The 21,190-nt window shown below is 69.2% G+C and overlaps 3 protein-coding genes across 3 annotated transcripts in view; 1 reads left to right on the forward strand and 2 right to left on the reverse strand.

Annotated features, from left to right (window-relative positions):
- Nucleotides 1-379: 379 nt before the first annotated feature.
- CHLNCDRAFT_133698 (hypothetical protein) lies at nt 380-7,057 on the reverse strand (the record flags this gene model as incomplete). Its single annotated transcript, XM_005852224.1, has 17 exons — nt 380-892; nt 1,024-1,104; nt 1,343-1,523; nt 1,726-2,160; nt 2,429-2,520; nt 2,770-2,859; nt 2,979-3,061; nt 3,217-3,263; nt 3,381-3,843; nt 4,049-4,500; nt 4,683-5,005; nt 5,426-5,512; nt 5,685-5,755; nt 5,936-6,036; nt 6,218-6,291; nt 6,524-6,699; nt 6,856-7,057. 17 exons carry the CDS (start codon nt 7,055-7,057, stop codon nt 380-382), a joined length of 3,471 nt encoding a protein of 1,156 aa, XP_005852286.1.
- A 1,749-nt stretch (nt 7,058-8,806) lies between these two features.
- On the forward strand, nt 8,807-17,686 carry CHLNCDRAFT_33715 (hypothetical protein). The gene is made up of 25 exons (XM_005851910.1): nt 8,807-8,847; nt 9,046-9,143; nt 9,352-9,429; nt 9,580-9,627; nt 9,783-9,899; nt 10,121-10,233; nt 10,447-10,501; nt 10,764-10,832; nt 11,135-11,196; nt 11,460-11,544; nt 11,824-11,940; nt 12,265-12,354; nt 12,706-12,838; nt 13,128-13,249; nt 13,534-13,629; nt 13,939-14,012; nt 14,161-14,221; nt 14,439-14,521; nt 14,728-15,095; nt 15,379-15,483; nt 15,819-15,962; nt 16,245-16,346; nt 16,609-16,683; nt 16,954-17,012; nt 17,303-17,686. The coding sequence occupies exons 4-25, from the start codon at nt 9,610-9,612 to the stop codon at nt 17,426-17,428; spliced, it is 2,274 nt and encodes a 757-aa protein (XP_005851972.1). The 5' UTR covers nt 8,807-8,847; nt 9,046-9,143; nt 9,352-9,429; nt 9,580-9,609; the 3' UTR covers nt 17,429-17,686.
- Nucleotides 17,687-17,854: 168 nt separating this feature from the next.
- Nucleotides 17,855-21,190, reverse strand: part of CHLNCDRAFT_56636 (hypothetical protein) — a gene marked incomplete at its 5' end in the record, with an annotated part of 6,904 nt that continues 3,568 nt past the window's right edge. The window contains 8 exons of the mRNA XM_005852225.1: nt 17,855-18,853; nt 19,145-19,227; nt 19,581-19,648; nt 19,817-19,923; nt 20,064-20,224; nt 20,385-20,487; nt 20,749-20,845; nt 21,042-21,121. Coding sequence (XP_005852287.1) covers nt 18,449-18,853; nt 19,145-19,227; nt 19,581-19,648; nt 19,817-19,923; nt 20,064-20,224; nt 20,385-20,487; nt 20,749-20,845; nt 21,042-21,121 — 1,104 coding nt within the window. The 3' untranslated portion in view covers nt 17,855-18,448. The remainder of the gene's footprint in view (nt 18,854-19,144; nt 19,228-19,580; nt 19,649-19,816; nt 19,924-20,063; nt 20,225-20,384; nt 20,488-20,748; nt 20,846-21,041; nt 21,122-21,190) is intronic.

Consider the following 21,190-nt stretch of genomic DNA (forward strand, 5'->3'; position numbering starts at 1 on the left):
CCCCCCCCCCCCCCCCCCCCCTTTCTACCTCGCACCAGAACAGTAAGCGCCGCCAACGCCGGCGTCAGGACCCCCCCTTGCTTCCCTGCTCGCTCTCCGCACTGGGTGCTAGCTGTCTCATCTATCCTCTTTTACTCCGTCCAACCTGCCCCTCTCTCTCTCACGTGCTGAGCTGGCGCTTCCTGCAACCGGCACGCTCTCCAGCATTGCACCAGCTTAAGTCAAAACAGTGTTCGGGGAGCCAGACATCAAGCAAAGAACCGCCCCGTCAGCAGAGGCTTGTCTGTCCATGTGTGTGTTCAAGCAGGGAGCTGGGCAAGCGCTTGCCGTGTGGGTCCAGGTCGAGATTCGGCCGTCGCCTCGAGCCTCGGTTCAGGCTTCAGCCGGCGCCTCCGCCCCGGGGCCGCCTGCGCAGCAGCCGGGCCAGCAGCCCCCGCCTGCGCCCCTGCTGCTGCTCCTGCTGCCGGCCTGCGAGCGCGGCTGGCTCCGGGGCGGGGCGCCTGCCGGTCTGCTGCTGGGGGCCCTCCTCCTTCTCCTCCTCCTGCTGCTGCTGCTGTGGATCATGCTCCAGCTGCAGCGGCAGCAGCGGCAGCGGGGCACCCTCCTGGGGCGCCGCCTGGGCCGAGCCAGCGCCCATCCTTTCCACCCCTTCCTGCGCAGACACCTCCAGTGCCGCCCCTCCCACTGCAGGGACGCCGGCCGCGGCTGCAGGCACCCCGACCGCTGCTCCCGGCGCTGGGGCGGCTGCAGGTGGCGCCTCTGGCGGGGCAGCCCCCGGCACAGCCCCTGCCGCCACGGGGCCCTGCCCCTGCCCCTGCTGCGGGGCATCTTCAAGTGGCGCCGCCTGCGGCGGCGGCGGCAGCACCGCATCCTGCGCCGGCCAGGCGTGCGCCTGCAGGCAGCGAATCGCACAGCCAAGACAGCGCGGGGCCGAGGTCAGCGTCCACGCAACACCCGTGCCAGCACCCTTCTCCCCCACGTGCAACGCAGGCATGGTCTGCCGGCCGGCGCTTAAGGCCCTACAATCCTAAAAAATGGGGCGCCCAACTCGGCCCCCGCCGCCGCCACATCCAGCATCGGCTCAAACCGGGCGCGGAAGTCGTCCTGCGGGGGCGGCATGCGAAAGGAAAGGGAGAACGACGATTCAGCTGGCAGCATGCAAACGCGAGCGAGGTCCGCGGGGCGGCGAGCGAGGGAGCGGCGGGGCCACGCCGCACGGCGACAGCCGCAGTCGGCGGCATCCGCAGCAGGCCGAGCACAGCCCCAAACCTTCCCCCTCTCTCTAATCAAGGGCCGTCACGCTGGCCTGCTCTAAGATAGAAGGCGCCCTCGCCCTTCTCACCTGCAGCGCCCTCACCAGGGCCTGGATCCCCGGGATGCCCTCCGCGGCTGCCGCCGCCGCCGCCGCGTCGCCGCCCTCGCCGTCCTGCCCGTCCGGCGGGCCTCGGTGCCAGGGCATGTGGTAGCGCACCCGCAGCGCCACGCTGGCCTGGCACATCGGGCAGGTGGCGCCGCGGCCCTGGCTGCAGGCACAGGTGGGTAGGGCAGGGGGCGGGGCAGGGGGCAGGGACGGGGCAGGGCCAGGCCAGGTAAGCATGCAAGCAGGGAGGCACGGCAGTCAGGGAAACACACCCAGCAAGCAAGCAGGCGAGCGAGCGAGCAAGGCGACAGGCAGACTGGGTGTGAATGCTCCTTTGCTGTGCTGCTTGGCCCCATGCGACTCACGCATAGCACTGCTGCAGCCACTGCTGCAGGCAGTCGCGGTGGAAGGCGTGGCCGCAGGGCAGCGCCGCCGCGGCGCTCGTGGGGCCGGCGGCAGCGGCGGCGCCGGGCTCGCCGGCGGCGGCAGGCGCCGCCGCTGCTGCTGCAGGTGCGGCCGCCGGCGGCCCTTCCGGCACAGCCACCGGCGCTGCCCCGGCCTGCGCCTCCGCTGCCGGCCCGACAGGGCTCCCTGCTGCCGCCGCCGCTTGCTCGGCCGCGCTCGGCCGCCTGCTGTGCCTGCCGCCGGCGCCGCCAGCGCCAGCGGCCGGCATGTCGCCCCAGCAGATGGCGCACTGCCCCGCCATGCGCTCCACCTCTGCCGCCGTGGCAGCCCGCCACTGCTGCGGCTGCACGCTGGTGGCGGCGTTGCGCATCCTTTCCACGGTGCGCACCAGCGGGCTGCGTGGGGTGCGGTTTAGGGGGCAGAGGGGAGGAAGGAAGGTAAGGCAGGAGTGAGGCGCGCAGTCAGGATGCAGCAGGGGCACAGCAGGCTGGCTGCAGCGCACCACGACGCCAGCACCAGCAGCAGCAGCAGCGTCGCAGCGGCAGCAGCACTGCAGCAGCCACCCGCAGCGTGCAGTGGCCACCCCAACCGCAGCGGCCAGCAGGAGCCGCGGCTCTTTCCAGCCAACACCCCCAAGCCGGCACCCCCCAGCCGGCGGCGCACCCTGTCCAGAACACCAGCGACACAAAGCTGCTGAACAGGGCGCCCGCCCCGTAGGCCCAGCAGATGGCGGGGAAGGAGTAGAGGACCAGCAGCTGCGGTTGCAGGTGTGTGTGTGGGGGGGGGCAGGGGGAGCAGGGAGGTGTAGGGGGTGAGGGAAGAGAGTACAGGGGGAGAGGCAGGGGAGGCAGAGGGAGGGTGCAATAATTAGAGGGAGGATGCGATGCGGACAGCGACGGGCAGGTGCTGCACAGGTGCTAGGGGCAGCAGGCCCTGCCACCCTGCCTCACCATCACCACACCAATACCAATACGCACACACCCCTCTCACCCCACCGGGCGCACCTGAAACACGGCGGCGATGGCAGCGACGGCGCGGATGAGGCGCTGCGCGTACCGCGGAGGGTCGCGGTACAGCAGGAAGCCGAGGAACACCTGCGGGCGGTACGGCGATACAGCGATGGCGCGCGCGGCTGTGCCAGCCGTGCCCAACGCCTCCACCACCCCCTTCCCCGCAACATCATTGTCGCCGCCCCGCTCCCCGCCCTCCTCACCGCCAGCAGCGAGAAGAAGCGCTCGCATGAGAGGCGCATGATTGCCAGGCTGATCTCAACCAGCGGAATCAGGCGGTGGTGGTCTGCAAGGGGGTAACAGGCAGGCAGGCAGGCAGGCAGGCAGGCAGGCAGGCAGGCAGGTGTGGTGTGGGAGGCGGAGACCAAAGAGAGGGCAAAGCGGGCGCCTTGCTCGCGCCGCGCGCAGCAGGCGAAACAAGGCGCAGGATGCCATCCCGACCTGCGCTGCGCATGCGCTCCAGCTCGACGCAGTGCTTGTGCAGCAGCCTGCGGGCGGAGGGGCGGGGAGGCGCGGCGGGTTGGCAGCCTGGGGACGCGCCGGGCGGGGTGCGGACGGCCGCCGATGCACCGACAGCACACACACACCACCCACCCCACCCCCACCTGTAAACCGGAGCCATGAGCTGCTGCTGCAGCCAGGTGGCGTTGCCGTCGAGCGCCGCCGTGCCGCCCGCACCCCCGGGCAGCTCCGTTTTGGTGGCGTACATGCGCTGCTGCTGGCGCAGCCAGGTTAGGTCGCCCAGGAGTGCGGCGGCCTCCGGGCCCGCGCCGCCGCCCTCCGCGGCTGCCGCAGACTTGAGGCGCAGCGGCGCCTGCTTGGCATCTATGCCCGCCACCATGGCCGACATCAGCAGCAGCTGCACGGTGGCGTCGCCGCCGCCGGCAGGCAGCGCGGGCGCGCCGGCGCCCTCGCGGTGGCGCCGCAGCGCCGCGGCGGCGGCGGCGGCGGCCCGCGGGTCGTTGGCCGCCGCGTGCAGCTGCTGGCTGAGCGCCGCCGACTCGCCGTGCTCGGCAAACTGCAGGGCCGAGAGGTAGGCCGGGTTGAGGGCCGCCACCTCGCTCACGTCTGCAGGCGGTACCGCGGTACCGGGGTCGGGGTGGGTGGGTGGGCGAAGCTGGGAACCGGGGCAGAGGACAAGCGTGCGTGCATGGAAGCGAGGGTGGTGTGCCAGAGCAGGCCAGGCCAGCCAACGGCTCAGCAGCCAGGCCCCAGGCAAGCACAGGCAGAGGGGAGGATAAAAGCACGGGAGGCCCCGCGGGCGCCGGCGCACCTGCCGCGAGCACGGCACGCAGCCAGTGCTGCGGCAGCAGCGGCTGCCACAGCGTGCTCCACACCGCCAGCTTGGCGTCTAGCCTGGAGCTGTTGCTGCTGCCCTCCAGCGCAGCAGCCAGGTAGCCGGCCGCGCCCTCGGCGCCGCCGCCGCCGCCATCTCCCCCACCGTAGCCGCTGACGCTTCCAGAGGGGGCTGCCGCCGGGGCAGGCGCCGGAGCGGCCGCGCCCTCGGCATCCTTGGCGTCACTGCTCTGGTTGCCGGCCGCCGCCGCCACCCACGGCAGCTGGCCAGCCGCCACGCCCTCTGCGTGCTCCTGCTGCGGCGGCTGCGTGGCAGCTGCCGCGGCGGCGGCGGCAGCCACACGTTGGTACCACAGAGCGGTGTCGGCGTGGCGCCCGGTGGTGACCAGGAAAGAAAGTTCCTTTGAGAACCGAAGGATCTGGTCGGCCCTGCAGGCAGGGCACAGGGGCAGGCAGGATAGGCAGGCTGGCATGCTGGAATGGGCAACATGGTGAGGTGCCCGTTGATCGGCAGAGGCTGCCCGCCTGCCCAGAACACCGCACACGCTTCGGTATACAAGGAGAGCTCCCGCAGCGAGCGGCCCCCTCCCAAGCCCTGCAGCCCCTCTCACCGCTTGGAGGAGGCGGGCTGGCTCTCCAGCGCCAGCGGCACCACCAGGCTGTTGGTGGCGGCCACCGCCAGTATGAGCGCCGCCACAGCCATGGCGCGGCTGTTGGCGCGCAGGCGGGGCATCAGGCGGCGCTGGTCGGGGGCGCGGCGCCAGCGGCAGGCCATGACATCAGGCACCCAGCCGCCCCCTACTGCTGCATCTGCATCTGCCGCAGCCGGCGCGGGCGCTGCGGCTGGGCCCGGGGCGGCGTGGGGCGGGCCCGCTGCGGCGGCAGGCTCCCGCACGTGCGGCTGCGCCATCACCCTCAGCCGGCCGCACATAATCTGCGGGGCGGATGCGATCGGGGGAGGCGGCAGCGGCGCGGTGTGGCATGGGGAGTTGAGAGAAGCAATGATGCCGGCATGGCGGCAGTGGCGGCAGCAGCATGCAGCTATTGCAAAAGGAGCTCGGCAGCACAGCAGATGCAGCGGGTGATGGTCCTTGACAGTTGCTGCGGGCTTCCTTGTGGCAATGCAGCTGGTGTGCGCCTGCACTGCCTGCTGCAGTGCTGAGGCTCGCGAAACAGCATCACGATGAGCGAGCAGCATGCACCTCCCAACACCTCCCGCTCTGCTGCGCAGCCAAGCATGCTCAGTGCACAGCAGGCATGCAACGCCTCCCTCCCGCGCCTCGTTCTGACAGACAAACCACGGCGCACAGGCAGCACCACCAGCAGCAGTGCAGCTCCCAGCGCTTGCCTGCACGCAGGGCAGCACCACCAGCAGCTCCAGCGCAAAGTGGGGCAGCTCAAACAGCATGGAGCTGCACTCGGCGCCCCACTGCTGCTCCCACTGCAGGCGGGCAGGCAGGCAGGCAGGCAAGCAGCGGGTGAGCAGAGGCAGGTCGAATGGGGTGTCACCTCAGCTGCACAGCGCAGCTCCCGGCGCGCCCAAGTGCCTCGACACAGCCGGTCCCAAACACGGGCTCCCATCAGAGAGGCGGTGCTGTGGGTCGGCATCCCACCTGGTTCATCCAGTACGGCACCAGACGCCAAGCGATGCTGATGAAGCTCTCCCGCGTCACCACCTCCTCCCCTGCAGCCGGGCAGCAGCCACCAGAATGCTGGAGCTCCTCTCGCCTGTGGCACAGTATTACTGTGCGCACCACGCAGCTGCGCATGCACCGGCTGCATGCCACCAGCTACCGCCATGGCTGGGCAGGCACGGGTGCATCCATGGCGGCAGCCGATGCATCTGCACCACACTAGCCCGCACCCGGCAGCAGGCCGCCCAGGCCCCACGCAATCACAAACTTCTGCACCAGCAACGCGCTGGACAGCACAAAGTTCCACAGCACAAGGGCCTGCATCCAGCCGCTGCGGGGCAGGGAGGCAGCACAGCAGGGGACAGAGGAGGACAGGGGAGAGGTTGGGTCAAGTTCCGGGGGCGTGCGCTGGCCAGGCGGCGCCACGGCTGAGGAAAGCTGAAGCCAAACCGGCGGCGGTTTCCTGGCAGCGCTAGCGGTAAGGGCGGGCAGGCTGTACTGCCCCAACTCACCGGGAGTTCCAGCGGAAGGTGGAGGAGCAGTTTTGGTACTGCTCGCCGCAGAAGAAGTACACATCTTCCCATGACTGCGGTACGAGCAGGCGGTACAGGCAGGAAGGCAACTGAAGTTTGGCACGGCGGGGCCGAGTGTGGCGCAAGTGCAGCGGCACCCGGCGTGGCGGTAACCATCCAGCACCCGCTGCGGCAAGTGCGCACGCTTGGTTCTCAAACCTGCTGCCAACCTGGCACAACCTGGTGTGGCGCCCCGCGCGGCAAAGAAAGCCGGCCACAACAAAGGCAGATGCTCAGCCTGTTCACCTGAAACTCCTTTGGGTTGAGGTGCAGCATCCAGAGCAGGGCGGCGGAGGTGCCATACAGATACGTGCGCAGCAGCGGGGTGAGCGGGCGGCGTAGCGGCAGCAGCGCCGGCACGCCGCCGCCGCCGCCAAAGCCGGCGCGGCGCTGCAGAGCGCGGACCAGGGCGCGCCAGGGAGCTGCACGGAAGGCGGGCCGACAGCGGCCTGGCGTGAACCAAGGTGTGCAGGCCAGACGCTGCCCAACTGCTGCTTGGTCAACACTTGCCCCCCCGGACCAGCCGGCAGCACCCACCTCCTGGCTGCCCTGCCACCCAACGCCCTGGCAGCACCCACCTTGCAGGAGCAGCCAGGCGAGCCAGCCCAGCAGGGCATACACGCCCCAGCCCAGCGGGTGGCCTGCTGCCGCCGCCGCCCACAGCTCGCCGCTGTCCAAGACGTGCGGGCTGAAGACGCCGCTGCCGCTGCGCAGTACTGTCTGCAGGTAGGCAGCGGGGCTGAACACCTCGTCGCCCGCGTCCCCGCCGTGCTGCGCCATGACTGGGGGGCGGGGGTCGCTGGCCACACGCTGGCTCCGCCGATCGGCAGGCGTGTTTGGCCTCGTTGGCGGCTCAGGTGCGCATTGCGGATGAACCGAGCCACGCAGATGCCAAGAGTGAGGCTGAACAGAGCCGACAAGGCCCCATGGGCAGCCTTCATTTTCTCCGACTTTCTTGGCGCCCAAAGGCATGACAGAGCCACACCCATTCCTCCCCATCAACGTCTGACGCACGTGGGCGTGATTGAGGATCAGCGCGGGGCCTGTGGGAGCCCCTGCTGCGTGGCACTCGGGTTCTAGACACCGGCACACCGGCAGCCATCTGCCCGCTCACACAGGCATCCACCAGGTGCAGCAGGAGACGCCGGGCCAATGCAGCAGTGCCGGCGGGCAGTGCTGCTGCTGGGCGGCGGCAGCGGCGGCGGCAGCGGCAGCGTGGTCGTGCTGGCGGCGGACCTGTTTTGCGCTCCAGGCAGCGTCACGGCTGGCCGGCGCTGGGCCCAGCAGCAGGCGCAGCGGCTGCACCACTGTCAGCAACCAGGCAGGCCGCTGCTGCAGCAGCAGGGCCAGTGGCGCCAGTTCAGCGAGGGCGGCGGCGGCGCCAGCGGCAGCGGCGGCAGCGAGTCGGGTGTGGCCCGCTTCTGGCGCTAGTGAGTCCCCAGCCATGCCGTTCCTCAGCTGTTTTGCGGTGACAGCTGCATGCCTGGCTGAACCGCAGGTTGGTTTGGCACCAACGCAACAGAGCTCCTGGCTCCCCTGCCGAGCCGCCCGGCCCATCTCCCTGCCCGCCTCCCTGCCTTGCCTGCTGCTGCAGCCTCACCGGCAACCAGGCGGCGCCGCGGCGCCCCAGCAGCAACAGCACCAGCTGCGCGGCCAGCGAGGCGAGTGGCGAGGGCGGCGCCGCCGCCGGCGGCAGCAGCGGCAGCAGCTCCGAGGCGGCTTCTGGCGGCGGCGGGCTGCTGGTTCCCAACAACCCCGAGAGCCGCTACCGAGAGGTGCGGCGCGCCACTGGCCCATGTGCACACCCCCGCTGCACCCTTCCAGCCAGCCTACGTTCATGTCGCTGCGCATGCCGCTTGCGTTGTGTAGACCGCGCTCGCAGCCGCCTCTCCCTGCCTCCCACCACCCCTGCCCAACCCAACCACCTCCCACCCATGCCATCCCGCCCCTGCCACCCGCGCAGGTGCTGGCGGTGCCGCTGGCGATGAAGCCGCTGTTTCCGGGCGGCATCATGCCTGTCACCGTCACCAGCAACAAGCTGATCAAGGAACTTATGGACCTGCGGAGGCAGGGGTGGGTTGGCTGTGGCTGCAGCGGGCTGTGCTGCCTTGGAGCACATGGCTGGGCTGGGCTGCCCCATGCCGTGATGGGAGCCGAGGAGTCTGGGGGTGGTTGCGGCACTCTGGGAAGGGGCTGGGGCTTGCTCTGTATGCCATCCCTCTGTGTCGGGGGGTGCGGCAGCCTGGGGATGGGCTTGGGCTTGCTCCTGTGTGCCGTTCCTCCATGGCAGGGATCATGAGGAGGCAGGGGCGGTGTTCGTTTCGCCATTTGTGGCCGCGCCGCTTGCCTCGCATCGAATGGGAGCTGCTGCGCTGGGACGGTCCAGCGGTTGCTCGCTGTGCAGCTGGCGCAGCGGAGGTGGGGCTGCCCCACATGCAGCGGCACCAACCCCTCCAGCGCCTGTCGCTGCAGGGCGCAGGCGTACGTGGGTGCTTTCATGCGGAAGAGCGGCGGCCCGGCGGCGGCCGCGGCGGGCGAGGTCAATGTCTCGCTGCAGGACGACTTGCTGGGTACGCCGCCCCGGGCTGCTGCACCCTGGGACTGGCCTGGTTTCCTGGCTTGCTGGGCTGTGGCTGGCTGGTGCCTGGCTGGCATGCTGCCAGGCTCCTGCACGCTGCCAGGAACTCCTTTCTTCTTCTGCCGATGGCGCCCCTGCCAGCCTCCGGCTTAGACCCTGCAACACACAACTCCTGCCTGTCTCCCTGCAGGCGCCGCCGAGGCGGCCCCCGACGCGGCGCTGGCGGCGGCCGAGGAGGAGGTGGAGGATCCCTCGCAGCTGCTGCACTCCATAGGCACGTTTGCGCAGGTAAAGAGAGGCAGCCCGCAGGCGGTGTCAAGGGCTCCAGGGTCCCTGAGCAGCCTTGTAGGCCGGCTCCGCCCTGGATCGCCATGCTGCAGCTGCTTGCAGGTGGCAGCTGCATTGAAAGGAGGAGCGACGGAATGGAGGAGGTATTGCTAGCCGGCTGACTGACCTCGTCCTTTTCCGTCGTCCCCTCTCACCACGGCCGCCGCAGGTGCACACCATCGTGCCGCACGAGCAGGGCGCGCAGCTGCTGCTGCTGGGCCACCGCCGCATCGAGCAGACGGGCCTGGTGGGTGCCCGCGGGCTGCTGGGGGTTGCAGGGGGCTGCTGCTTGCTGCTGTGCGGAGGTGGATCCAGATCATGCCTGCCTGCCTGCCTGCCTGCTCGACTCCCGCCTGCCCTACCTCTCTGCCTGCCCCCTTGCCTGCCTGCGATGCAGGTGGACCGCGACCCTCTGCGGGTCTCCATCATGCACCTGAAAGAGCAGGTGGGTCGGCGTGTGCTGCCCCGCTGCGCCTGGCCTGCACCATTTTGCCAGGACCTGCCCGACCCTGCCCATGCTGGAGCTCCTACGACCACCCTTCCACCCACACACATCCACACATGCGCATCTGCCGCGCACATGACCACCCCCCCCTGCAGCCGTACAACGCATCTGACGACATGCTGCGGGCGACCACCATGGAAATCATCTCCACCCTCAAGGAGCTGCTGCACATGCACCCGCTGTACAACGAGCAGATGCGCAACTTCATACAGGTGGGGTGGGGGCAGGGCTGGGGGGTGTCTGTTTGGTGGGTGGGTCGGTGCTGCCTGGTGCCTGCCAATGCATGGTTGCTGCCGTTGCTGCACGCCGCATCCTCTCAGCCACTGCGCCACTGCTCCCACCCGACGCCCACACGCACCACTCACACCCCACCTCTGCTTCACCTTGCCTCATCTTTCCTTCCTTTCCTCCCGTCCCCGTGCTTTCCTCTCAGTTTGGCGCCGACTTCCACGACCTGTCCCGCCTGGCAGACCTGGCCACCAGCCTGACCAGCGGCGACAGCGCCGCGCTGCAGGCGGTGCTGGAGCAGCTGAGCGTGCCGGAGAGGTGGGGAGGCTGGGGAGGGGTGGTGGCGGTGGCGGTGGTGGTGGTGGTGGTGATGATGGCCCAAGCCAGGCTGCTCTGGCTCGGTGGATTCAAGTGCAGGGCCAGCCTCGCCTGTCCCGACTCTCCCACCCAGCAACCACCACCACCACCACTACCCCACACACACATGCCCGTGCCAACACCCACCACACACACATGCCTCCCTCGCCGCAGGGCCCACCAGGCGCTGGTGCTGCTGAAGAAGGAGGTGGAGCTGTGCCGCCTGCAGGTGGGGCTGGGTGTGTGGTGGTGGTGGTGGTGGGGTGCCCGCTCTTCTGGCTGGCCTGTGTCCCGCTGTGCACCTCCTCTTCGCTGCGGTGGGAGGCTAATCCCCGCCGCAGCACTTGTCGGTGTGGCAGGAAGGGTGGTTATGCTGCTGCTCCGCCACCACGCTCCTCCTGCCACTGCTGCTGCTACCGCGGCCGAGATGCCATGCCCTGGCTGTGCTGTTGTTGGGTAAACGCCCTGTACCGCCCCGTACCGCCCTGCAGGCCGACATAGGCAAGCGGGTGGAGGAGAAGATTTCCAAGGACCAGCGGCGCTACTTCCTCATGGAGCAGGTGGGCGGGGCTAAGCGTGTGGCTGCTGGTGTGTGTGGGAGAGAGTGTGGTGGGCAGCTAGTGTGCTGGGCTAAGCGTGGGGCTGGTGTGTGGGGGGGGAGAGCGTGGTGGGCAGGTGGCCGGGTGGCCGTCCTCCTATGGCTGCCCTGCTGCTTGTGGCGCCCTCCACCAATGGTTTTGTGAGCTGGCTGGAGTTGCGGCTCCTGCCTGCCCGCCTCCCCACCTGCTGCCGGCCCGCCTGCCTCATCGGCATACACCCCCCTGCCTGCCCCTGCCCCCGCCCGTCCTCCCCCTGTTTGCAGCTGAAGAGCATCAAGAAGGAGCTGGGGCTGGAGAAGGACGAGAAGACGGCGCTGGTGCAGAAGTGAGGGCGCCTGCCTGCCTGCCTGCCTGCCTGCCTGCCTGCCTGTGTGTGTGTGTGTGATATGGGGAATGGTTGAGGGTTGGGGGCCTGGGGCAGGCATGAGGCGCTGCGTCTGTGTTGCTGCCTGGGCTGGGGCGCACTGGTTCCAACTGGCTGCAAGCGATGCCTGGGGCGCCTCTGCCCCCGCGGCCGCCCTCCGCCGTGCACCACCCGCCTGCCACCCGCCACCCGCCTGCCTGCCTGCGTGGCCTCTCGCCCCGCAGGTTCCGGGAGCGGCTGGAGCCGCTGCGGGAGCACCTCCCGGAAGCTGCCGAGAAGGTGATCGAGGAGGAGCTGGAGAAGCTGCAGGTGAGGGAGGGCCGGGGGTGGCGGTAATGTGTTCTGTTGCGGGAAGTACACGGCAACTGGGAAGGAGCATACATGCAAGCAGGCGGGCAGGCACCCGCTGGTGCCCGTCTGATGGCCCGCCGCCAAGCCGGACACCTTCTGCCCACCCACCATCTCTCTTCCCAACTCGGCCCGCTCTGTACTGCCTGTACTGCTGCCTTGCTACCACCTTTTGCCCTGCTACCCTTGCCTTGCCACCAACCTCTTTTTTTTTTTTTTGCATTTGCCACCAACCAACAGGCCATCGAGCCCGCCTCCTCCGAGTTCAACGTCACCCGCAACTACCTGGACTGGCTGACATCCATTCCCTGGGGCCAGCACTCCCAGGAGAAGCTGGAGGTGACGGCTGCCAAGCAGGTGCGCCGCCGACGGCGCGGTACCGCTTGCGGGCGCGGCTGGTGTGGCCGTGGGTCGCTGGCTCCGGCTGGTGCCGCTGCGTTCTGCTGGCCTGGCGCGGGCCAGCACAGTGTGCAAGGAGGCAGGCCTTGTAGCGGCGAGGGGCAGGAGTGGGCGGTTGCCGGCTGCTGGCCTGCCCGTCGCCCGCCCATGGCCTGCCACGGCTGCCCTCCAGCACACACACGCGCGCACGCACACATGCAGACATGCACTCACACTCCCACACACATGTGCCCCCGCCCCAAAAATCACACACACGCGCGCACACACACGCACCCTGCGCAGGTGCTGGATGAGGACCACTACGGGCTGGAGGATGTGAAGGACCGCATCCTGGAGTTCATTGCTGTGGGCAAGCTGCGCGGCAGCACGCAGGTGTGTGTGTGTGAGGCGGGGCGAGGGCGGGCGTGTGGGGCTGCATGGCTGGCGGCAGGCTGTGCAGCAGCACGAATGCGTGTGTGTGTGAGGCGGGGGAATGAGGGTGTGTGGTTGATTGTGGCTGATGCGTGGAGGGTGGAGGCAGGAGGTGGGGTTTTGAGGCCAGCTGAGGGGCGCTGAGCAGCCCGGTGCTGCCGCCGCTCGCCGAGAAGCGCTGCAGCCTCCCGCTGAGGCGGGCAGCGACCCCTCGCCTGCGCACCCTGCCGCCCAGCCCTTGCGCAACCCTCACCCCCACCCTGCCCCCTGCCTCGGTCCCTCTGCCACCGCGCGGCTCCCACCACCCCGCAGGGCAAGATTCTGTGCCTGGTGGGGCCGCCTGGGGTGGGCAAGACCAGCATTGGGCGCTCCATCGCCCGCGCCCTCAACCGCAAGTACTACCGCTTCTCGGTGGGGGGCCTGAGCGATGTGGCGGAGATCAAAGGTGGGGGGGCTATGCGAGGGGCCATGCAGAGTTGGTGTAGAGGGAGCGTGCGTTTTGGGGCAGCTGGCTGGCGAGGTGGGGACGCTGGCGGCATGTGCGGGCCGGGAAGCGCAGGGCTTGGGCGGCGGTGCTTGTGGGCGGCCAGCAGGCCGGCGGCCGGCGGGACCGTGTTGCATGATACCGGCTGCTGTGTTGCACGCAACGGTAACAACGAATCATTCATCTCTTTTTAGAAATGAGCATGGTGTCCCAAGGACCTGCCGGTGCAACCCCACCCCTGCCCCCGCAGGCCACCGCCGCACCTACGTCGGCGCAATGCCCGGCAAGATGGTGCAGTGCCTGAAGACCACCGGCACCTCCAATCCCTTTGTTCTCATAGACGAGATAGACAAGCTGGGGCGCGGGTACCAGGTGGGGCGCCACGCGGCGGCGGCCGCTGGCCGGGTGTTGCTGGGCACGCGGCGTGCGCTCTTGCACGGCGGGTCCCTGCACGGCAGGCTGCGGCTGGCCCTCGCCCTCATCTGTTCTCGCCTCTCTGACCAGCCCTCCTCCTCCACCCTACCCACCCCACCCCACCCCTCCACCCCTGCACGCTCTGCACGCTCTGCACACACACATGCTCGCTCCCACTCACACCTCCCAACCACGCCTCTCCCCACTCCCCACCCCACCCCACCCGCCTCCCACCCGCGCAGGGCGACCCCGCCTCCGCCCTGCTGGAGCTTCTTGACCCCGAGCAGAACTCCGGCTTCCTGGACCACTACCTGGATGTGCCTGTGGACCTGTCCAAGGTTGGTGGTACCGTCGGGGTGGTACTGCCTGGGTAGTACAGCCGGTTTTGGTGGGGGCAGGCGCTCTGCAGCTGGTGACTGTGCTCGTGTGCCTGTCCAATGTTATACTGGCTTGGCCGGCCGGCCGCTGGTTTCCTGTGGCTGCGCGAGCGCGTGTGTGTTGTGGGCTGTTGTGGGCTGCTGCCTGCTGCTGCCGCGTCTCACCTGCGCGCCCCAGCCTGCCGCTGTTCACCTTCATCCCCCTCCCCCTTGTGTCACTCCCCTGTGGGCCCTGCACCTGCACCTCATGCTTCCTCCATCGTACCGCAGGTTCTGTTCATGTGTACCGCCAACGTGCTGGACACGATCCCGGGGCCGCTGCTGGACCGCATGGAAATCATACGGTACGCGCAGGCAGAAGGCGGGCAGCTGCTGTGTGTCCAATGCCGTGTTGGGGCTGCGCCTCAGGTTGCGTCTCATGGCTGCCGGCCCAACGACGGCGCACGCTGAGCATGCCGTGCCGGCCGTACTGCCTCCTGTACCGCACCGCAGGCTGAGCGGCTACATCTTTGACGAGAAGGTGGCCATCGCGCGGACCTACCTGGAGCCGCAGGTGCGTGGCACTGCCGGGACGCTGGTGCAGTACAGCAGGGCTGTCCCTCGCCAGCCGTGGCGGCGTGCCAGTGCCTGCGCAGGCCGAGCATGCCGTCCCCGGCCGTGCCACCCCCAGCGAGCCTGCGGCTGCTTTTACCTTGCTGGTTTTGGCTCACTTGCTGGTTTTGGCTCACAGTGCGTCTCTTGCTGACTAAGTTGAACGGATACTTACGCAGGCGCGCACCAATGCTGGGGTGCCAGAGGGCGCGGTGCGAGTGACAGACGCGGCGCTGGCAGCGCTGGTGGACGACTATGCCAGGTGGCAGGGGCTGCTGCCGCAGCTGTGCATGTGATGGCGTGTATGTGTGGCAGGGCCAATGTGTCGCGTGGGCGCCAGGCGCCGGCCTGGGGCTGCAACCCTCGCCTCTGCCCTGCTTGGCCTGCTCTGGTATTACACACAACAACAAAGACCGCTGACGCAAGATCCGTACACACCCTTCTGTTTGTCCCTGCCTGCCACCGCAGGGAGGCGGGGGTGCGCAACCTGAAGAAGCAGCTGGAGAAGATCTACCGCAAGGCAGCCCTGAAGCTGGTCACCATGGGGGTGGTGCCAGAGGCGGCGGCGGCACCGCCCTCCGACCAGCAGCAGCAGCAGGCGGCGGCGGCGGCGGCGGCGGCGGAAGGCGAGGCCGGCGCCGCTGGCAGCAGCAGCAGCCCCAGCAGCGAGAACGACGGCGGCAGCCGGGCGCAGCAGCTGGCTGAGTCGGCAGAGGGCGCCGCCGCCACCGCGCTGGCAGAGCCGCTCATTGTGATCGACGGCGGCGACCTCAAGGAGTATGTGGGGCAGCCGCCATACCCCACAGACAAGATCTACGCAGAGGGGACGCCCGTGGGTGAGCGGCAGGGGGGGGGGACAGCGGCTGCCTGTGGCTGGGTGACGACGGTGCTGGGTGCCGGCTTTTGAGAGCTCGAGCTCCCATTCTATACAGTATGTGTGTTGCGCTCGCTCGCGGGATGTGTTTCAGCACGCAGCCGCCTGCGCCGCCACTGCGGAGTGCCGGCAAGCGCTTGGCCCGGCCATGCATGCGCCTGCCTCACGCACCTCCCCACTCCTCACTCCCCGCCGCTGCCGTCGCCGCCGCCGTCCTGCCTCCTCTCACCCCCGCACCGCTGCAGGCGTGGTCATGGGGCTGGCCTGGACGGCCCTGGGCGGCAGCACGTTGTATGTGGAGGCCGCCAGGGTGGAGCGTGGGGAGGGCAAGGGCAGCCTGAAGACCACAGGTGGGGAGGGGGCTGCTGCACATGCTTGCTTGTGTTGGCTTGCAGACTGGTTTCACCAAGAACAAGGTTGCAGCACAGACTTTGGCGGGGGAGGGCACACCAGGCAGCCGCTCGTCGCGCCCCTGGTGGCTGCCGCTGCCTCGCCGCTGCCAAACCACCCGCCAGCAATGTGTCCACACACATGCACATGTCGCGCACACACACACACAGCCACCGCCACGCATGTGCGCACTCTCCCTCTCTCACACACCTCTGCATCCCGCCGCCCTGCCCTCTGCGTCCCTTGCCCTCTGCGTCCCCACGCCCTGCCCCTCCCCACTATCCCCCGCCCGCAGGCCAGCTGGGCGACGTGATGAAGGAGAGCGCCGCCATCGCCCACACCTTTGCCCGCAAGTTCCTGGAGCAGGCGGCGCCGTCCATGCAGGGCCAGGCCGCCGCTTTCTTCGCTGACCATGCCATACACCTGCACGTGCCCGCGGGTGCGGCGCCTGCAGTACATGCCGGTACCGCTCGCCTGGCGGTACCGCGTGCCGCCGCCGCCCGCACGTGCCGGCGCGGCCTGAAAGCGCCGCCTGCCCCGCCGCCTGCCCGCACTCGCTGTGCGGTGCCGCGGCGTTTCTGCACCGCCTGTCCGCCTGTGCCCGCCTGCCGGCAGCACCCACGCAGGCAGCCACCCTCCTGCCTACCTCTCCTCCGCTCCCGCCCTCTCCACACCTACCAACAAACCCTAAACAACCCCTAAGCTTTCGAACCAACCGCAGGCGCCACCCCCAAGGACGGCCCCAGCGCTGGCTGCACCATCATCACCGCCCTGCTGTCGCTGGCCCTAGACCGCCCCGTGCTGCCAGACCTGGCGATGACGGGTGGGCGGGTGGGGGCTGAGCTTGTGTGTGTTTGTGTGTGTGTGTGTGTGTGTGTGGTTGGTTGGTTGGGTGTGTGGGGCAGTTTGGTTGAGCGGCTGGTGGCTGGGTGGTGGTGGCTTGGCTCTTGCACACCGGAGGGGCTGGTGGGCCGCCAGCCGCCTGCGTGCGTGGGCACCGAGCCAGTAGCCGAAATGCACACCACACACCCACACACATGCCCCCCACCCACCCACCCACCCACCACACACACGCACACGTGCAGGCGAGGTGACGCTGACTGGCAAGGTGCTGCCCATTGGCGGCGTGAAGGAGAAGACTCTGGCGGCGCGGCGCTCGGGTGGGTGCCCGCCTGGCGTGTGGGCGGGGCTGGCGGGGGCGGGCAGAGGGTCGCCGGCGGGCGTGGCGAGCGGGGTGGTGCGGGCAGCTGCGGGCGGCAGGACGTGTGCGGCAACTAGCCTGGCTCGGCTGAGCGCGCTCTCTGGTGGTGGGGCATCGGGAGGTTGCTTGCCACCTGCTCCCCCGTGCCGCCTTCCCACTCTTCCCCCCGCTCCCTCCGTGCCGCCTTCCCACCCTTTTCCTTCTCCTTTTTCTCCCCCGACCCATGCAGGCGTGCGGCACCTCGTGTTCCCAGAGGGCAACCGGCGGGACTGGGAGGAACTTACAGAGGTGGGGTGGGGTGTGGTGGGGAGGCTGCCTGCTGGGCTGCCAGGCTGGTTGGGCGGCGCCCTACCACGATGCAGCTGCCCGGCTGGCGTGCTGGCAGGTGGCAGATGGCGGCGTGCTGGCGGGCTGGCGCCTCACCCGCGCCTGCCGACCCTAAACTCCCGGCTTGCACTGGGGCCCTCCCACCCGCTCACAACACCGCCACCCCCACCGCTGTCGCCAACCAATAATGACACCCCCCTCCTTCCCTCCTGCTCCCTCCCCCTGCCTCCTCGCCCCACCTCCTTCTGCAGGACGTCAAGGCGGGTCTGGATCCACACTTTGTGTCCCACTACGACCAGATCTATGCGTTGGCATTCGGGGACGAGGCGGCCAGTCCGCGGCAGCAGCAGGAGGCGGCGGCGGCGACGGCGGCATGACCCGGCCGGCGGCAGCTGCAGCAGTAGGTGCCACCTAGTGGTGGAGGCAGCGGGCGGCGCCAGCGCCGAGAGCCTGCCGCGCAGCCGGCCAGTCGAGTCGGAGGCTCCTGCCGGCCTGCAGCGGCGGCAGGTGGGGGAGGCGGCGGCAGCGGATCGCGTCCCCGCGCCGCCTGGGAGACCCCGACGCCTGCCAATGTGTGGGCCCACTCAGTTGTTTGTGAATTGGAGGAACGTGCTCCTTTCAGAGGAAAGCGCCTGATTGAGCCGCAGCTCCCTGGCAGCGCACAGTGTTGGTGGGGGAGCTGAGGAGGCACCCTCCCCGCTGGTACACATGCCACCAGCACACAGGTGCTGGCGATGGCGGTTGCCATGCTTGGCCTCAGACTGCTCCCACAGCTTGCTGCTCCATATCATGAGCAGCGGCGACGTGCAGAGCCGGTTACAGGCAGGCAGCGGAGAGGGCCGCAAGGGGCCTGAAAAAATGGTGTAAGCGGGAAGGCGGGAAAACAGGAGCCGGCAGGTGAGAGCTGAAAGCATGGAAAAACGTTGATGGAGCAGGGAGGGGTGACAAGGACCACAGGGAGGGGTGCGAAGGATCAAGGCGTGGGTGGGGATCGGTCGAGGCGTGGAGGGTCAGCGCGGTAGGTTTGGGCGAGAGGGGAGAGTAGGAGGTGGGAGGTGAGGGGAAGAGTGAGCCAGAGCGCTGTGGGGCAGAAGCTGCTGAGGGTGTAGGGGGCGTGTGAGGGCGGTGGTGTGTGTGTGGCAAAGTCAAGAGGGAGAAAGCTCAGGGGAGGATACAGGATAGATTCGGGAAAGGATACAGGGCGGCAGCAGATTCTATAATCTACCAATAAATGCATGGCCCACATAATCAAACTATGTTAACAAACAGCAGGATTCGGAGCCGGCTCCAGAAGAATGCCTACGATCTTCACAGTCAGCTGTAGCAGAAAGCCGGACGTATCAGTCGGACGGCCCCGCAGGGCAAGCCGCCGACTCCGGGCACCGGCTGGCAGCCCGTCAGCCCGAGCCCGGCGACAGCGGCGGGCTGGTGGCGTCGCTGCTGCCCGGGCTGCTGATGGGCGGCAGGCGCGAGCTGAGGCTGAGGCTGGACAGGGCCGCGTCGCCGTCGACCGGGCTGGAGATGGGGCTGAGGCTCTGCTGCGGGCCCAGCACATCGACGGAGCCCCGGCCGCCAGCGCCGCCCAGCACATCGAACGACGCGCGCCCGCCGCCGCCGCCGTTGCCGCCCAGCACGTCCAGGGAAGCGCGGCGCGGCAGGCCGTCCACCGAGCTGCGGGTGCGTGCCGGGCCGCCGCGGCCGCTGCGCTCCAGCATCACCCCCAGGCGCTGCAGCAGCTGGGCGGCGGTGGGGCGGGCCGCGGGGCTCTCGCTCAGGCACTCCATCATCGGATCGGAGGCGTCCTGCGGCGGGAAGGGAGGGGGCGAGGGTGTGAGCTGCTGTGGCGGCGGTCATGGTGGTGGTGTGTGTGTGTGTGTGTGTGTGTGTGTGAGGAGGTGGTGGTATGCGAGTGTGTGTGGAGGTGGTGGTGGTGGTATGCGTGTCTGTGTGGAGGTGGTGGTCAGGGAAGGGGTGCAGCTGGCACAGACAGCCGCCCACCAGCCGGCCAGGCAAAGGAGCTGTGGCGTTGATGCGGCCCGCCAGCCCCGCCAGACAGCCCCGCCAGCCCCGCCCTGCCCGCCCGCCCTGCCCACCTGCGGGCACTCGTCTGGCACCAGGGGCATGCGCATGCCGCCGCGCTTGGGCGCCTCCCCCGTGATGATCTCCCACATCACCACTGCAGGCACAGCACGACCACAGCATGACCACAGCATGGCAGGAATGGGTGGGTGCGCGCCGGAGAGCCCGGCGGGCAGGCTGGCAGGTGGGCGGTGCCGGCGCGAGTGGGGGTGGGGGTCGGGGGCCGGCCGGGCTGGAGTGTACGAGCTGCCTGCCTGCCGTGTCGCCTTTGCAGGAAGCAAAGGCAGCAGGGCCGCTGCGCATGCCAAGCTGTAGCTCCAGCCCGGGCCGTGCCTCCATGCCAGGTCAAACTCAGAAGCGTCTGTGCTGCAAGTCTGTGCTGCAAGCTTGTTCTTGCTGAAACCAGACTGCAAGCCCACACAAGCAAGCAGGCAACCGAAGCAGCCTCACCCCCAAACGAGAAGATGTCTACAGCCTGAGTGCACTCACGCCCACCCAGCAGCACCTCGGGAGCAATCCTGCGGCGGCAGGGGAGGAGGCGTGCAGTGCGTGTGGGTGTGGTGCGGGTCAGCCGCAGAGTCGGGAGCACAGGCCGCGACGGCTGCACCATGCTGCAAAGGCGGCACGGCGGAAGGAGCGGCAGCTGCACGTGGCGCCGCTGCTGCTGGCGGGAGGGAGGAGCTTACCAGGGGAAGGTGCCTATGAGCGGTACATCAGGCAGTACCTCCCCGATCAGCTCCCGGGAGAAGGCCACATCGGCCAGCTTGGCGGTACCGCCGCTCGTCAGCAGCACCTGCGACGGCGGCAGGAGGGGGCAGCGCGGTGTTGGTGCGTGCGCGAGGCCGCAGCTGCCGGCGGCCACAAAAAAAAGACCGGGGGAAGCCACGACAGCACCGGCAGCGTGTAACGTGTACCAGGCGCCCGGCAGCTCACATTGCTGGACTTGACATCGAAGTGGACTATGCCCTTGGAGTGCAGGTAATTGAGGGCCTTGGCAATCTCCAGGGCCACGCGCCGCCCGCGGCGGTACCACGAGAAGAGCCGCTGGGAGCCGCCCGCAGACACCACGCCCAGGGCGGAGTGTAGGTCGCGGCCTGCACGAGACAGGGTTTAGGGTTTGGGGATTGGATAAGGGAAGGGGAGGGCGAAGGGGGCGAGCAAGGGCTGGCTTGGCGTGCAGGCAGGGGCACCAGGCCGCGCTGGGGCAGCGGGCGACAGCTGGCAGCCCCAACTAAGCCGCCGCTCGCCACCCACCTTCGCAGTACTCCAGCAATACAACCCCCTTGCTGCCCGCCAGGCACACACCGTAGAAGCCCACCAGGTTGGGGTGCCGCAGCGCCTGCAGCCTCATCGCCTCCTGCAGGCAGGCAGGCGAGGCAGGTGCCAGTGGGTGGTGTGTGTGTGTGTGGGGGGGGGACACGGCATATGGTCGCAGCAGCAGCAGGCGGGGGGGGGGGTGCACTTTTGCGCGGCGCAGGGGCATGCCGCTGCTGCCATGCCACGAGCCCTGGCTCCGCCCCATGTGCCCCGCCCCTCACCCGCGCCGGCACACACCATCCACGACACCACGCCCGCGCATGCACACACGCAGGTGCCACCGCCGCCGCAGCCCACACACGTTGATGAAGGCCTCCTGCACCGCGGCGCTCTTCCCCAGGTCCATTTCCTTGGCCGCCACCGTCTCGCCGTTGTAGCTGGCCTTGAAGACGTGGCCGCTGCGCATGCGTGCAGCGGGGCGGCGCGGTGAGGCGGTACGGGAGGCGGGTGGGGTGCGGTACGGAGGATATGTGGCCAGGGCGGCACATGGGGTTGGCGGCACACCAGCGGAGCAAGCAGGCGGGCCGGCAGGCAGGCAGGCAAGCAAGCAGGCAGGCAGGCAGGCAAGCAGGCGGGCGGGGCAGGCCTCCCCACCTGGCGCCGCTGCCCAGGTCGCGCAGCTTTCCGTTGGGCCAGCGCTGGTAGGTGACCAGCGATGGGTCCACCACCCACTCCTGCAGCCTCAGCGGCAGCGTGGCCTCACAGAGCAGGAGCAGGTGGGCGGAGGTCTCTTCCACACCCGC

This window comes from Chlorella variabilis, assembly GCF_000147415.1.
Source record: "Chlorella variabilis unplaced genomic scaffold CHLNCscaffold_1, whole genome shotgun sequence".
Taxonomy (NCBI): Eukaryota; Viridiplantae; Chlorophyta; class Trebouxiophyceae; order Chlorellales; family Chlorellaceae; genus Chlorella; species Chlorella variabilis.

Bases quoted from the DNA above. Each gene is read 5' to 3' on its own strand.
- CHLNCDRAFT_33715 (XM_005851910.1), top strand. The intron at 11,941-12,264 runs GTGCGCCGCCGA...CACCCTGCGCAG, and splicing joins AGGTGACGGCTGCCAAGCAG to GTGCTGGATGAGGACCACTA. The intron at 17,013-17,302 runs GTGGGGTGGGGT...CTCCTTCTGCAG, and splicing joins ACTGGGAGGAACTTACAGAG to GACGTCAAGGCGGGTCTGGA.